This window comes from Ammospiza nelsoni, chromosome Z (assembly GCF_027579445.1).
Source record: "Ammospiza nelsoni isolate bAmmNel1 chromosome Z, bAmmNel1.pri, whole genome shotgun sequence".
Lineage (NCBI taxonomy): Eukaryota > Metazoa > Chordata > Aves > Passeriformes > Passerellidae > Ammospiza > Ammospiza nelsoni.
Genome location: NC_080669.1, coordinates 36,008,049 through 36,025,937, shown reverse-complemented (window position 1 = coordinate 36,025,937; position 17,889 = coordinate 36,008,049). Strand labels below are relative to the sequence as shown.

Below are 17,889 nucleotides of genomic sequence, written 5' to 3'. Positions count from 1 at the left end.
TTTCCCCATAAATCAATCTATTGTTGCCCTTCATAATAGAGCAGGCAGATTTACTGCCTTTTGTTGCCTTTTCTCACGATGAGAGATGCCTATTTGGGCAACAGAATACACCATTAACATCTGCTCTCCTTAAATCAACATCAGCTCCAGTTCTCACAGACACACAGTCAAAATACAAACTCTGTACCTGACTCTGTGTGTGTATGCCACTTATATACAACTGAATCAATCCTGTGCAACAAAACCCAACCCAAACAACAACACAACCCACTCAGAGTACCAAGAGAGATTCTTACACACTACACAGCATCAAACCTTTTCGAAACACACTGCAGCATTACTTGACACTGCTCTGAAAATCAAGCATTTTTGAAAAAAAAAAATAAAACATTTCCTTCCTGAGTTTCTGCAAAACCTTACAAGATTTTTAGCTGTAAAATAATCATGATAATATGAAACAGACTGCAGTGATGAAGAACAAGTGTCCAGGCAAAATTTAAAGACATCAGCAAACTAAGCTCAGTTGTCTAGCTGCAGGCTACTCTTAAACATCAGGTTTATCCATCAATTTCTGCTTCTTGCAGCAAAATTACTAGCTGAGAACTGGTTTCTGCAGATTTACATTAACTGTATTTTTTCTTTATTAATTTCAGCATGAGCTTCAACTTACTTAAAGTCCATTCCCTCAAAAAAAAAGCAAACACTAAAAGACAGTCATATTTGGCTTTCAAGTGCTAAAAGTCTGAAAAGAAAAAAATCAAATAGGCACAGAGACTATTTAACTATTACAAGTTCGCTACTTTCTTTTTTAACTAGCTTGCTTGAAATTAAAAAAGGGAGAAAGGCCTAATCTCATTCTCATTATAAGGCATAAAAATACCAGTGAAGTTGCTCCGAACCAAAATTTTCTCCCAGCATTAACTAATTGAGTCAATATCACAAGAACAAATGAATATAGATACATACAAAGTTGTGTATTTTCCTGGTAAAAATTTTGCTCTGCTTTAGCAAGATCATTTTGAGAACTCCAACCACAAAAACTTAGGAAACACATTGATCATCTAGACTTATTTCAAAAGGGTTCCTAATAACTTTTGAAACTATTTACTTCATTTCCTTAAACATCCCAAAATCTGAAAATTTATTCCAAGGAATATAGATTAGCATAAATATTAAAACTGTTAAGTATTGGAAATGAAACCATTTTGGACTGAGAAATCTGGGTGAGAACACACACAGAGGAAACAGTTGCTTTTAACCTGAGAAAGAATGTTATTAACAGAAAAGATTTGCCTTTTCAGAAGGAACTAAAAAGATGCCTTCCATATATGAATATGGACTGGTGCCAACAGCACCCATGCTTCTAGTTAACAGCGGGTGTCTTCTATCACTTAAGCAATGCTTTTTGACACTTTTACAGATTGTTAACCCATGGACTAAGGTATTTATGGCTTTATGCACTTAGGCTTTCTGCTCTTATTCACTGGTTCCTAATCACAAAATATTTGTTTTTAATAGGTCTGAAATTAACTAAAATCTATCTTTCAACAATAAAAGTTTAAGATAGTATCAGGGAAGAGCTTCTCTCATATGACCTTTTCCTGTTTTACCCATTTTCTCTTTCTACAGAGAAGCTAATGAGAATTTGGGCCTGAACTGTTCATTAGTGCAATGACCCCCTATGATATATTGCATTCTTAGACAGTCTACTTCGTTTTAGTGCTCTCACAGTGATGCACAGTAGACAGTGACTTCTTTATTAGGCCTGATTGAGGGATTCTGTGCTTTGAAGCTGTTCAGCAAAAAAGGCAATTTTCTTTGGCCCAAGTTTTCCATGAAAAGGTACCTTTTTTACCAGTGATTTTTCTAAATCACCTGGCTTCTGCCATTTTCAAATTCTTGTCTGTTTTTACAAGTAGCTCACTCTTGAGCTGCAAAAAACTTTCAGCAAGCCCACCTGTTTATAGCAGAGGATATAATGGAGCTGTTTCTGTAATATTTTATGATTGTCCCAATTTGTACAACTTCTTGAGGCTGTCAGGTCCAGGGCCAGTAGCTGGACTTAGATGATCCTTGTGGGTCCCTTCCAACTCAGGATATGATTCTGTGACTCTAAAAATAACCCCCATCATTTCAAGATCTTTATTAATTCTTACAGTAAGAAATAGAATATATCTGTATGTGGGTGACACTGGTTTTACCAGCCTTTCCCTGAACCACTCTTGAAGGAAGCTTACAAATTGTTTCTTGAAGTAAACATGAAGTGGTGTAGCAAGATCTCATTTCATATCAGTCTACATATTTCTTATTTTTTATGCATGATAGCGTAGAGATGTATGTTTCCCAGTGCTATACATACTGAGAAGTCTGTACACTTGAAACTACTTATACAGCTGAGCACTGTTTCCACTTCCACTTTGTGCAAATTTAGAATTTCAGGGAGGAGGAACATGCTCCTGCAGGACAAGCCTTTTTCTCTTACAGGCCTCCTGTACTTTCAACATCTACCGCCACTTAAGTGACCTGTCAGTGACCTCAGCTCTCAGGCGAATAATTCAACCTATCTGCAGCTCACACAAGAGGTTCCCACTGAACATCAGCAAACAGCTTTTCACTGCAAGGGTAACCAATCATAGGCACAGGCTGCCCAGGGTGATTTTGTCATCTCCCTCCCTAACAGATATTGAAAAGCAGTCTAGACAGGATCCTGGCCACCCAGCCCAAAGCGGCCCGGCTGAACAGGGCTGAACAGGGCAGGCAGACCAGACGACACTCAGAGGTACCCTCTAACCTCAAGGAGTCTGTGATTCTTTGAATTTGAAACACAGTCTTAATTTTATAAGTAGCATCAAGAAAAGGCCTTAATCAAATCTTTGCAACTGTTTCCTCTGAACAACTGCACCAAATCAGGTGGGATTTGCCTTTCCTTACAGACTGTCCTACTGAAACATTTTATTTAATTTTGAAAGAAAATCCCTTTCTTTCTGCATTTATGGATAAATTTTTATTTTACCTTTATAAATCAAAAGTAAATTTGAGACAATGCTAACAGAAAAACTCACAAATAGTCTAGATTTAGAGAAGATTCATGAACAGGAGACTGAACAAAAAATGTGGATAAAAATTCTTTTTCAGAACATCATACAATAAAATTGAAAGATGAAGCAGTAGTGATGATCGTTCTGTAACCTGTAGAGTATTTTCCCTGAAAACACCTCAATGGAAAAGAGTGGCAGATATATAGTAAAGCAAGTAAAAAGTACAGGAGGGAAGATGAAGGATTGCTTTGTAGAGTGGCTGAATACTACAGTTTCCATGGATTTCAGGACTACAAGATAATGAGTAAACTAAGGATAAAATAAAATTGTGTATGGTCACATGAATATGAACATGGTCCTTAAACACAAGAGGCAAACTGATGGAAGCTCTCATCAGATAAGCCTTACCAAGAAGGATAAAGACTGTCCTAAATAAGTAGGTAATGCTGGCAAATACAGGATTATATAAAGGCTTTTCAAAACCGGCACTAAACACTGTTATTTAGACCACCAAAAATGTGTGAAAAGACATCAATATTTGTGAAGAATTTACAAAGTATGAGCAGCGCAACATGGGAAATTTAACAGGTCTGTATTCCATACAAGGTCTGAACTACATGGGAAAAAAATGAGGCCAAACAATATAATATATACTTGTTTGGAAAATAGTGCTCATTTTATAAGCCCAGTGGCATGAAAGCCCTGTGATGAGAGGATAGCAACTGTCCCTCTGCACTCTTTTAACTATGGAAAGGTCAAATGAAGCTGACAAGCAATACCAAGATACTGATTTTCTGAGAGTTTGATTTAACATGTTAAACTTTCCCTTTGAGAATTTCCACACATTCTATACACAGAGCTGTCCTATGGCAATAAAGAAAATGTGTTTTGGAAAGAAAGTAACTTTAATTTTAGTACTAAATACAAACCACAAAATTCAGTCTTGGTATTAAAGCTAAGGTGAGAGCTTCATTCAACTACTCTACATCTTCTGCTCTAATGGGATTAGTAATGATAGAAGATAGGTGGCAGTTGTTCTGGCCAGCCCCTTCAGCTGCTGTGGTGGAAGCTAAGACTTCCCAACTCCCTTCTCTTATGCTGTTTTATCTACAGTGCCCTACACTATGTGTCACCACTGAGAAGGACAGATGTTAATGCATTCACAGTTCACTGTCTGGGAAATCAAACAGTCTGCTGTCACTTTTGGGGCATCAGGAAGGTGGATCACCTAAATTCTCCCAGATCTGAGGCTCTAATGTTAGGAGTTCACACACTCCTATTAACAGCAGAACAACTGGAGAACCATCTACATGTAAAACTGCTTTTATGGGTATAATTATTTACTATGGTGCATTTCTCCACATTAGAAATTTGGTCTTCTCAGCAGGTACTCAGAGTCTGCAAATTCACCTCAGTTCCCCTCTATTCTTATGTAGCTCAAACCTGTAGAACAGTCCCAGCATGACCCACACTAAAACTTTACTATGTGGAAAGCTTGTTGAGGTCATACAAATCAAGCAAATACATACCTAAATGAAAACAAAACTCCTCAAATGATTTTTCAAAATGTCATAATTTTTAGCCAGTCTTGTTATACTGTAAACCTAACAATGATCTTTAGATATGATGTTTGGCAGCAATATGCTCTACACACATTTTCTATAGATCTGAAACATCTGACAAAATGGTTCCTAAGCACTCACTCTATGATTATACCATGTGTTTGTCTAGTAGTTTTCACAAAAGATCATCCACATTATATACACACAGACCATATGTGGTGGCTGGACCGGAAATGAGATTTCTGGGATGCTGTGGTCACTACCATCAGGCCACCAATGGATGCTCAGATTTTAAGATTGGCATTTGGTACGATCACTGAGGATTAGATCTGCCTCTGAGAACACACAGGGGTTAAAAACCAGAGCTGCGGCCCTGGCAAGCTCTCTTGGGACTTCGAGGGACGGAGGTCGGATCTCCCTCCCCTGTCCAGCCGCTGCTGCTGGGCGGGGGAGGGGCAGCCATGTGGCAGGCCTGGGCGTGGACAGAAATGGGGGGTGAGGAGGCCCTTGCGGATGGAAGGGTGGAGGAGCCCCAAGAGACATCGGGCAGCCATCCCCCCCCAGGGGAGAAAGAGAGAGAGGGAGAGCCGGCATCTGAATTTGACAGTGGCTGGCCCAGGAGAAGGGTGGGGGGGAGCGCAGTGAGAAGGTGCCCAGCAGGGCAGCGTGGGAGTGCCGGAGCTCTGGGACAGGGAGAGACTGAAATTTTTAACCCTTTTTCTCCATGATAGAAACCTTGCAAATGCTGATTCTCTTGGAGCTGAATGAGAAGAGAGATGAGAGATAAGAGGGAATGGGCCACAAGGGAAGTGCAGAAGACTCTTGAGTGGGGGAGAGATGACGGAGTGGCCATTTGGCTGGACTTTTCTTGTGTGGCCATAGACGGAACCATTTATATTCCTGTGACACAGAGACTGCACTTAGGGGGAGGCAGTGCCTCAGAACCAGGAGGGTTCAGTGTGGGGACCCCTCGGCCCCAGGGGGTGAAAAATTGGGGGGGACAGATGTCCCAAAGCAGAGACTGTGCCTTTTTGGAGTGAGACAAGCCATCCTTAAAAGACAACCCTAAAAGCAGCTCTGGTCCATGCACAGTGGTGAGAGCACTGGGCATGGAAGGAAGATGTCACAAGCGGCAAAAGGACTTTCCGGGCGGTGCCGAGTGACATGGAAGCACACGAGGTTTCAGCGTGTTTCCAGGGGAAGCCTATGGTGCAAGAAGGACTCCTCTCCTCTTCATGGACGGAGGATTGAGTATTCTAAAGGGTGGTGCCACACAGTTGGTGATTTGGGGGAATGTATTGCATTGGGAAATTTGGTGGGGGGGAGGAGGAAAATGATTTTGTAAGGTTTGCATTTTTTCCCTTATGTTTTTTTTTTTCCCTCTTCTTTTCTTGTAGTTTAGTTAATAAAGTTTTGTTTATTTCTAAGCAGGAGCCTGCTTTGCTTATTCCTGGTCACATCTCACAGCAGACACCAGGGAGAGGGTATTCTCATGGGGACACTGGCTCTGTGCCAGGCCCAACCCATGACACCATACAACACTGATTCTCTGAGAGAAAACCTATAGAGCAGATTTCTATTTTCTTATTGGTTCTTTAATATTTACAGCTGACATATCTGCATGCTGTAACTTTGCCTACACAAGTACTTTTACAAAAAAGTAATCCTTATTTAAAGCTCCTTATCTCTACTTCTCTGATTTAAAATAACTTTTGGATAGCAAGATCTGAGTTTTACATTAATAGTTTCGCTTCTGTTTCATAAGACATAAGAATATAACCCACAACAAAGACAGTCTCTTACAAAAATAAGAATGTGATAATTGCTTATATATAAGTTAATTTCACTCAAATTGTTATGATGCAGTGTAACCTATTTGTAATGTAATTGATAGTTACCTGAATAGCTACCTTAACAACTGAATAAAGTTATTAAAAATACTGGGCTGCAATTACATTATTTGAAATACTGGCTAAATTAAGAACTCATGTAGTACAAATCAGATCAATCTTGAGTTTTACAGTATTCAAAGGACCAAAAACATTGTATATGGCACAAGCAAATAAAGTTGAAACATCTCATCTACAAACTGTCTTCTTTAGCTAAAATTGTAACATATAACATCCAAAATTTTATTTACTCTTACTAGCCCTCTCCCAAAGCCACAAAGAATGCCCAAATTTAGCCCACCAAGAGCACAAAGAATGGCTTCTCCTTTGGCCTTTTTCTGCCCTGAATGAGTAACTTTGCAACTGAATTACTGCTGTCCGGAATACTCAAACCATGGCACTTTCCTTGATGATATTTTACTTTTCTTATGGAAGACACGATGCAATAAGCTCTATCTTGAAACTATGTCTTTTCCATCTACAAAATACAGATGAATTGTAATAACTAAAATCCACTAAAGCAGCATGGGCAATGGAAAAATATTCATCCACTTAAAGATACAAAAATTGTCACAGCCTGTATCTACTTTTTTTATTGCCACAGTTTAGACTGTAATAGTTTTGCAGCTGATAATCTGAATTTTGAAACACAGGTTACTGTATGTAACCTCCTCCAAATATTTAGGTAATACCTAAAATTACCTCATACAGAGCAGCAAAATCACTTGATTTACTTCTGTCCTAATCAAGAGTGTTCACCAAGTATGGTATTAAACATCACAAGTTTTGCAATAGTTTTCTGACTGGGGTAACCAATGTTGAGGCACTGATCCAGTTACTGCTGGCCCCAGTTGCTATCCCCTGATGTGTGTCATCTTTTCCTCGGGGAGCTCAGGCACATGTGGAGCTGCCTGTTGACTTCAGCAACAAAACAGCTCTACTGCTGATGGGGCACTTATTATCAGTTGCCTTTAAAGTCTCCTTTCACGTCGCTCTGAGATGCTGATACAAGTTCTGTGGATAAGTAAACAGAATTTTCATTTTTATTAGGGTAAAGACAGCATTAATTACCAAATTTCCTGGTCCCTCCACAGCACCACAATGTTAATACAAATAAATAAATCTGATCACCAAATAAATCTGATCAGGCAACTACTTGTTTTCAGCCCCAATGGGAATGAATGGTGTGAGATATTGCTGATCAGAGAGGAAACCCCACTGACATACCCAATGAAGCACAAAGAGACATTTTTGTTGAGCAGATAAAGATTTCTATTTTCAAGGCAGGATGAAAGCCTGAAAGCTTAGAGGCTTTCAATAGAAAGTGTTAAGTTTTAGTAGCAATAGAGCTGGATGTTTTACTCAAAGTTTTTATGGGTTTGGTTTTATTGGGTTTTTTGAATTTGGTTTTGGTAGGAAAAAGCATGAAGTAATTAATTTTGCAACATCTTTTTCTAACAAAAATGTAAGCTGTACTGAGGTATTGACTAAGCCAACACAGTAATACTGAAGAATGACTCAGAGAATTAACACAAATTCACACTAAAACACTTAAGCTTCGTAGCAATTTTTCTACTGCCGATATGGTGATCTTGAACCACCTTCAATGAACATTCAAAATATTATTAAAATTGGTTTCAGCTATGACACTGCCCTTAAACAGCAATGATTCCCTAGCAGAGAAGGAGTGAATAAGGTTGTCAAGAGAGAAAGGCAGCTGCCACACAGAGGTCATGAAAGAAAACTGCTTGATTACATCTGCTTTCATTTATTTCCTCTACCAGGCCCATGAACACACTTCAGTATTAGGAGACCAGAAACACACAGGCACCATCATCCTTGAGTCTGGGGCAGGCAAATGATGTCCACCAGGAGCATCCCTTGCCCATTCCAAGAGGGCCCCCAGCATTCCTCTGCAGTGTCAAACACAAAGCACAGCCCCGGGGCTCCACAGCACAGGGAGGTGAACAGCAGTCCCTCCCTCATCAGCAGGCAATGCACGGGCATGAGATAGGGTATACACTCACTGCAGCAGTGAGCTCAGTCTTTATCCTGTGTTAGTAGAAGTTAAAAACTTGATTTTTTTTTCAGGGGATGATTTAGTCTTTTAAATATAAAAATTAATTTGTGTACTTACAGTGTGTCCTGAAGAGTTCTGTGTCATCACCAGAGTACAAGCCTCTGAATGATAAGTATTATCAAAATTATCTAATGAAGTTCATGGGGAGTTTGGCAGCAAACTTTCAAAGATACATGAGTATACCATGACATTTTGCCCCCCCTCACCAAAAGAAGTGTAAACATATTGGTTCCACATAAAAACTAAAAGGGCATAAAAGCCATGAATAGACCTAACTATTACAGATAAAATGCCAGCTAAAAATTGTCAGGTGTTAGATTTTGTTTTAAATACAGGCAGCCATTCTTCTGGATCACAACATAATTTTTAGAAGTAGATAGATAAAGCAACTTCAAAGCAATGAAATACTTAATCAAGAAGATCTCACATCATTATGATTAAAATAAAATATCTTGTCTTTAATATTTTATTATTTTGACTGCAATCCACCTTGGTGTCTCAAAATTGCCTTGACTTTACCCGGACATGAGACAAAGTCTTTTTATGTCACAAAAACAATCCAGACAATTACAGTATTGGCATCCAATTAAAACCCTTACTTTCTGCAGGATAGCAGGTAAAAAGGGTTTCCAGTGCTGAAGTGCAGAAAAAACAGCCCCAATATGAACCTGCATTTATGCAAATACTTGAGTTAATTCACTTGAGTCACAATGAAGCAGATGTAGCCAGCACTTGCAAATTAAGTAAAATACTGCTGCCTGTATTAGTACCTTAATAATGATTGATGTTAATTCCGTGGTCAAAACATGACATTGCCTAAAATTAAACAAAAACCCAACAGACTTTGCCTCAAGAAGACTAAATTTCATGGCTCTCAGAAGATTAATTTTACAACCCGAACGTTTAATAGTTTCTGCATAGTTTGTCTCCACTGCTTTATTTCTAAATTGTTAACATTTCTGTAAACCAGGGATCTCCCAACACACACTGGTAGCAAAACTGTCTCACTTTAACATTTCAGCTTGCTGCCCAGAGGATCTCTACTTTTCTATCATGCTGCTTCCTCATCCAGCAATAGTCATTTCACCACACACAGAACAGCCTAACATGCACCCAAGCTTTTGTGAGTGAACACAAAGCATTTTTCACCTCATAGTAACACCTCATTAAAATAGACAAAGTATAGCAGCTGAATGGTGCCATACTACAGTAGATGCTGATGGCCACAGAGCATACTTGCGCCTACTGCCATTTCTCTGAAGAGGTCTGCTTATCTTTGGCCACTACTTCTCTCTGAGCATATACCTGGAAGGAAACACCTCAGACTGTATGATATTTATCTGTTTGTCACTACTGAATTACCTCCTTGACACAGGAGTACCATGACCAACAATAGCACAAGTGGCTGGCATGGCTTTAAGAGCAGTGCTATTTCCCAGACTAGAAGCAGAAAGACTTCATTTAATTATCACATAAAAAGTAAAGAATGCAATAATATGACCATTGCAAACCCACAGGGCCCAGTCCACAGTGAAGCACATGATCAGTATTAACCCTGTTCTGCACCATTACTCATCTTGAGAGTCACGGCCACATTTGTTTCACAAAAAAATAAAATCTATCTTCTCCTTTTTCTTTTTGACCTTTGGTAACTACATGAAAACAGCATATGGAGCTCTATCTCACTACTGCTCCTTCTGGCTTTAAATGTTACCTGAAAAAGCTCTGACTTTAGCTCCAAGCCCTGGCAGAAAGTACACTTTTTCAGCTAACAAGGGCCTGGAGGTTTTACAAGACCATGGGGGTTTTCAAAATGTTCTTCCACTTTTGCAATCATCACATTACTACATCATGGGCCAGATTGAAAGTGGCATTTTATGGATTCCTTTAAAAAGGTACTCATACTCTACAACTGCTTTAGGCCGTGCAAGCAGTTAATTAAGTACAAAGGCATAGTCTGTGTGATCTCTACTGTATTTTCATTGCTCCGTAAAGGCCTTCCTGAGAAGGAGACAGGATTTTTTCCTAAAGGCAAAACACCCACTAAATGTACTCTGCTCTTAATAACTGAAACTCCTTACGCTTGAGCTGTCACAAATTGCTAGCACACATTTCTGCTCAGATTGTATTTCCATAGGCTTTGACATGCCAAAAGGCCACTACCATTACTAATGCAGTGACACAATGCAGGAAGGGAAAAAAACAATACTTACCACGAGCAAAATAATCACAACAGAAGAAATTAATATGTCAGAATTCAGTCCATTCATATGGACTCCCTAAAAAATCCACCAAACCACTGTCATGCATAGCAGACCTAAAGAGTTGTTATTCAGCTCTCTACAACTGGAGATACATGGAGAATATTTAATACCTGAATGGGTATGTATCATCTGCCTTATCTCTTTTGTGTCTTCCTGCTGAAGCAACCTCACCAAGAGCCATGTAACACTTTTTCCTCCCTACTCGGGCAAGCAAAATCAGCAGTAATCAAGCAAGAATAATCTGAGCATCCCTTCTGAAATGGCTCCACAGCACAAAAAGGGCAGCTCCAATCACAGAAAATGCCTCATTCAGATCCAAAATTCTGTATTTCTCCATATCACACAACAGCTTGCAGCTCACACAAATATTACGAGAATATCACCATATTTCAGTCCTGTAGCAAAATCAAGGTCAAGTATTTTTTATCGTGCTGCTGCACTGTCCCACATAGGAAGCAAAGAGGTGGAGTTTTCATTAACTAAAACATCCTGTATTTGAATTTAAAAACAAAATATTTAGAATTTTGAGGTGGACTGTGTTAATAAAGCCTGTGCTTTAATAACACCATAAATCTGCATGCTTTTACTCAGTACTTTATTTTGCAAGTTTCATACCAAAGTCAGTAAAATAGTTTTTCAGCCTTTATGTGTGATTTCCAAATGAAGTAAAAAAAAAAATCTCATATTCTTGTAAATGCCTAGTTGACCAGTAACACTGAAGTCCAATGTACTTTAATTCACAGATGTATTTGAAAAGTGATACCTTACAAAGCAACGTGAAGAGAAATGCCGACACTTGTTTTACTTATCAACAGCTCAAAGTCAACAGAAAAACAAAATTAAAATAAATACCACAGTGTACCACACTACAGCATATGCCAAATAGGCCACAGAGGAATGACCACACATGCTCTTGTTCTAAGTCACACACACAGAAAGACTATTTAACAAGGCAGAGAGTTTATCACTATGGAAGGGTGTGATTCCCTGCATTTCCCACTGAATTTTACAGAGATATTTGAAGCTGAAAAGAAAAGACTGACTACAGGACACCAAAGGACAGTGTCCAGCTTTCTGAAATTCACCAGAGACAGCAGCATGCTAACCTGTCTGGATTCTGAAAGGTGAATTTCAAGGGATAGCTCCAAGGAAAGATCAACCACTAGCAGACAGTTAACACTGTATCTCTACATCCTCTACTTCATGAAGGCAAAGGCCATGTTTCAGGTCTGAATGCTCATAGTTAGGTAGAGTATGATGCCTGTACTGTCCAGGGCTAAGCACACTCTACTTTTTTGTCTGAAATTCAAGCCCATTGATTGAGATGATACACTCCACCCCAATTCACTGAACTCGGGTTGTATCTAAAGAAATGAGAGGAGCAAGAGCATTGCCATCATGTAGCACCATTCCAGTGGAACAACAGCTCTGTTTAATCATGCTTGTAAGACTCCTCCACCACAGGAAATTTTCAGAATGTCATCCTTATTTTAAAATCCCAAAGCCAGACTTCACAACTGAGAACTGATAATGGACTATATCTAATTCTGAGAACCATCCTATGTGTGATGAGCAACAGCAAGAAACTTATTTTTGCAGTAAGTTCCACATTCTACATTGCGCCTTGTATCACTAATTTATCATGTTTTATATGTGAAGTTATGCATATGAGTACATGCATATGCAATACCAGTAAAGAGAACAGTCACCATTTTGGAACATGTGTTTGAGAATGAGACCACCTCTTACTCCCTACAGCGAAGAAACTTCAAAATTCTTAGCAAAGCTATTAATAACTTCATTCTATACAATGTATGAACATTACATTAATGCAGTATTATTATGTTTGCATAAATGTCATAAACAAAACTTGAACTAGTAAAATGGCACCTGACTCAGTATTTTTGAAGTATTCTAATTTTCTTTTAGGTACTGATTTGTGAAGTAATTTGTTCTACCTAACCTAAATTTGCTGGATTGGGTATAGTCATTTTGCTTTCTTGAAGATACTTATGAATAAATCTGGATACTACCAAATATACTCCCTTTGTTCATCAGGGGTACAATACCTACCACTGTAACTGTACCAGAGTAAGAACTAACAATTGACTCAATTTTACAGCATATTATTATGCCAGGATATGACACTAAAGAAGCATCTTCCCAGCTTCAGGCAACTATGTTTGTCAGTATTGTGAAGCCTTGACAGATTTGAAATTACCAAAATTGTACAGAAAAAGCACTGTCATATTTTTACTTCCATTACTCTCTATGTAACATTGCTAGTTTTTACTTTTTTCTTTTCCTTAATATGATTACGTTTATTGGATATACCCTTTATGGATCTAGCTGTGAAACTTCCTGAAACACTTAGAAGCTTACCCAATACCTACAAAAAAGTCCAAACTATTTCTTCCAACATAAAGTTATCCATATTACACTGCTTGGTCACCTTTCACTCGGTTCCCTGGTTAAAAGTGGTAAAATGCAGAAGAACATCTCCTTGTAAAATTCTGCAGACATTCACTAACCAGATAGCCCAGCTGTTTCTAGCACAGCACTTGCCAGTTGTGTGACTAAAGTACCTAAGGGGATTATTCTGTGTTTCATAGATAGTTTTTATTTAGGTGAGTATATTACTGACTTTCTAAATAGTATCCTACTACTGACTGGAGCCATACTCAGCCTGATTTATTAAGGATCACAGTCCAAAAGGGGCAGACATCCTTTTCACCCATTCAGACAGGGACCAACTGTCCCCAAACCCAAGGAAGACCTATGTGTTCCATGACCCACTATGTCAATGTTAAAATAGACAAGAGTCCAAACCAGCAGGATTTACTTCTCTTGGAGAGGACTTCAGCAATTTGCTCTCTCAGTAACAGCGGCTTACAGACTTAGAAAACACTGAATCAGCTTTTTAGCTTCAGTACAGAATTAAGGAACTCCTTAGAGTCCTCCAGGTCAACTGCAGATGGACAATGGACTTGGGGAAGCCCATTAATAATACAGAGGTGTTCTCATTATACAATTGGTAGTGGGCAAGAGATTTCAAGACAAGGAGAGAAACACCTATCATCAACTAAAAAGGATTAGTTTTAACCACCATCCATATATCTTTTACATATCAGTTATTTTCAAGTTGCCACACATCACACACCTCTGCAGGACTGTTTATAGTTAAATTACGTTTAATTTGCTTGTCTGAATTCTTCTCTCTTAAAAAAAAAGGAGAACTGCTGCAGCCCGTAAAAGCGTATGTGCTCCTCTATGGCACTCAAAACCTATTTGAATTAGCCTGCTCTACTGAGGGTATATAGTATGTCTTAAGGCTAGTGAGAAATTAAAATAGAATATTCAGCTTTTTGAAAACAAGAAAAAATATTTCACACCAAGGGTGACAAGTATGTACACTTTCAAGTTTGAATATAAACTGGTTAATTATTTATTATTTCAAGCCATAATGAGAATGCCACTCTAACCACAGAGTATCCCCTCTGTCATGCTGTAAAGAAGGGTCTGTTCTATTGTATACCTTCTAAATTTAACAGCCTTTGCATGCCCTAAGGGACCAGTCATTAAAAGGTCACTTCAGAAGTAAATTACCTTCTCCCTCACAGGAAGTATCTACAAAGTAAAAACCTAATGCTGACACCTCCTCACAGCAAGGCATTTATTGTCTGCTCCAGAGAGGGCAAGCAGGGTTATGAATCTTAAGGCAATACAGAGACACAAATCAGAAAACAGAATAACAAGAGAATTTAACAGGAAAAGCTGGGAAGAATTCCTCTACCATGCACACTACACCTCTAGCCATAAGAGCAAATAATGGCAGCAAACGTTTCTTCTACCACACCTTTCCTTCTCTTCATGTCTCTATAAAAGATGCTTCTGAAAACCTAAGTTTGCTAGGAGAATGATGAAAATCCTAATTTTAATAATAAAATTAAAGAGCAAATAATACTTGAAACAGATGAGAAGGCACAGTAGATAAATATTTTCAGGAGAGCAAATTTCCATTAAAACATCTTTCTTCTTGGTAAGCCTACTACTTGGCAATAGATTCCCCTCATCAGAGTGAGATTCTAGGAACTTCTCCTCCACAAAATTGGTGTCATTGACAGAACTGCCTTTTTAGCAAAAAAATAAGTAACTCTCTGATATAACTGCAAGCCTTTCCTGGATTTACTGAATTCTCTAATACCTGAAAACAAAGCTTTAGAGTGTGAAATACAAGCATTTAAATCCATATCCTGTTCTTTCAAAAGAAACTTGAATTTCTAAAGAACATCAAAATAGGAATATTGTTTATCAATATCTCCCATACGCTCACTGTCATATGTTGAAAATTAGCAACTGAAAAGACTTGAATGGGCAATACAATTCAAGTAGTACAAGCATAAGCTTGAACATGGCCATCATCATAATGCAGTTTGGACAATCTGCCAGTAGGCAGCAAAAGGAAAGGGGAGAACACAAATTCGGTGCACAGTCCCACAGACTACAAATACTCAAGACAGCACTGAGTAAAGTACTAAGCAAAACCAAGCAAGCACTTACATCAGATTTGGAGGACACGTTTTCCTCCATGTCAGAATCACTGGGATCTACAATGTCATCGAAGGGTGGCAGAGTAGGCGTCTTCCTTTCCAGTGCATCAGTTTCAACTTTGACTCTCGCCACCTTGAGCTGAGATTTCTCTTTTGTCTGTTTTTTGTCAGCTGAACAAGTAAGAATCAGTGGTGGGGCACTAGGAAAACTTTTAAATAATGAATCCGAGCTGGGTTTTTTTCTTTTTCTTGCAGAAGATTCATCAGTGTCCAGTATTGAGGGCCTTTTTGTGAGAGTCTTCTTTTCTTGCTGCTGCCCACATGTTATGGTAAGGATAGGAGTGTTTTCAGATTTTGGTTCCTTGGACATGGGTTTGGGTTCCTTGAAGGCCATCTTAGGAACCATTTTTTCATCTCTTAGTGGTTTGTTTTCTTTGGGTTTCTTAGAGGATTCTTTGGAAGATTTGTTATGTTCCCTGGAAGGTTCTTTGAAGGCACTTTTTTGTTCTTTTGAGTCTTTAGAATTTTTTTCTTTGTGCTCCTTTGTTAACTTCTGGGTCTTTGAAAAACTGTTACTACTGCTGCTGCTATTTATGTTCAGAATCCTTGCTGGGTCCTGCAAAGAGGAGATGTAAAATTTTACTTTAAAAAAAAAAAGAAAGAACTCTTAAATCCTCAAAAGGCAGACAAAATATGGACAAAGGATTGATATTAAGAACTTGGAACTCCAGGCAAGTAACCAGGAGTAGAATTAACCATATAAGAACAGATAGCCCAACATTTGGTCAAAAAATCTGTTACAAACTGGTGGAACATAAACAGTTATCACTGCTCATCAAAAAGTTACAACAAAAGCTAGTTTTTACCCTAGGCATTATACATTGTAAGGTTAACATAAAAGCAGTTTAGGAAATCTTTATCATAACAATTACCTATGAGAGAATTAAAATCACAAAGAAAAATTAAGACATAGACCATATGATGTCGACAGAATTACAGGATCAGAGGAAAGCATGATGACATTTCAGGCAAAGTTTAACTTCTCTGCTGTGATCTTCTGAATTTTGCCAGATCTTTTTCCTCATAAACAATAGCAATCCTGGGTCCAGCCTGGCTATGGAAGAATTGACTGGACAGACAACAGTCATTGCCTTTTTATGGAAAACCTCCTAAAGCTGAAAAAGTTTTCTTCTTTGAATATACTGGCATCTCTGCTGAGTCTTTAATTACTTTTTTTTTTTGAATGAACTGTTTTAAGTGAGAAGTGTTTCTCAGAAGGTAGAGACTTAGACATCCTACAGGAGAGGCTAAACCAGAAACAGCAGATCAGTATCTGCTGAGTATTCCTCACTCAGTTGAATCTGAAAAGTTGAAGTGGCAAGGCAAGAGGTCACATGCAGCTTGAACTGGAAATAAAGGAACCATCCAGAATGGCCTATACAGGATCCTTTCTTCTGAGAACTAACACCTGGGAATATTTAAAAGACAAGAACAGTTCTAGCACTGCCCACTTTCATGGAAACTGCCAGTGATGAGCTCTCAGTATCTCAAAACCACTCAGTAGACTAATTGCACTGTTTTAAACGCTAAACACATGTCATATATATACAAGACAGGGTCTATTTTTATACTTCAAATCTGCAAAGTGATGTTTCAATTTATAGGAACCCATGGTCAAGTATTTTACATTACTCACTTTCTCCTCCAGGCTGGTTATAAGCATTTCTATCTGTATGTTGCAACACTTTAATATATATTACATACACCCATTGATTTCCTTTACCTATAAGAGATATGTATGTAAATGTGGTGCATCTGGCTGTCTAAAACTGCCACAGATTTACAGATCTGTAGAGAGTAAAATACATTTAGCTTATCTTCCGCCTTTACTTAAACACCTTTTTACCCACAACATAGACAGAAGTGGACAACACTTCTGCAGACAGCACTGCCTAAGTGCAGTGAAAGTAAAGGACCAAAGCACAACATGGCCAGCCCCATCTCCCACAGGGACTCAGTCATTTTAAAAAATGCACACAGTACAACTGCCCTGGGAAAAAAACTATGCAAGAAAACAAAGCAGAATTTACATGTTAATGGAAGTTGTGTAAATTAAAAGAGAAAGGAAGACTGAGACTACATCCACTGATGTGCTTCCTGTTCATAGATAACTACTTATAACATGTCCAATTAGAATGTGTTAAGTCAGAGTTCAATACTCTAGGACCTGAAAGGTCTACACAAAACATGTGCAGAAACTGCAGTATCATCCTTCTCCTTCTCTAACAATAGGTAGAAACAATTAGCTAAAAATAATTTCTTAGAAATATTCTTCCCTTCTCATTATCTTATTTAGTGAAACAGTCACAGTGCTGCAAAAATTATCCAGTTGCATGATTTTATAAGATGCTTCTTGCATCTGTACTACAAATATATTTTTGTGTCATATTTGATAAACTAACTTTATATTTATATAACACGTATATCAACATTAACGTTGGCTGGA

The 17,889-nt window shown here is 38.4% G+C and overlaps 1 protein-coding gene across 2 annotated transcripts in view; it reads right to left on the bottom strand.

Moving 5' to 3' along the window:
- MLLT3 (MLLT3 super elongation complex subunit) overlaps positions 1–17,889 on the bottom strand; it is a 120,036-nt gene that overhangs the window by 22,314 nt on the left and 79,833 nt on the right. For both annotated transcript variants that reach the window (XM_059492926.1, XM_059492927.1), the window contains one exon: positions 15,394–15,999. In XM_059492926.1, the coding sequence (XP_059348909.1) occupies positions 15,394–15,999 (606 nt within the window). The remainder of the gene's footprint in view (positions 1–15,393; positions 16,000–17,889) is intronic.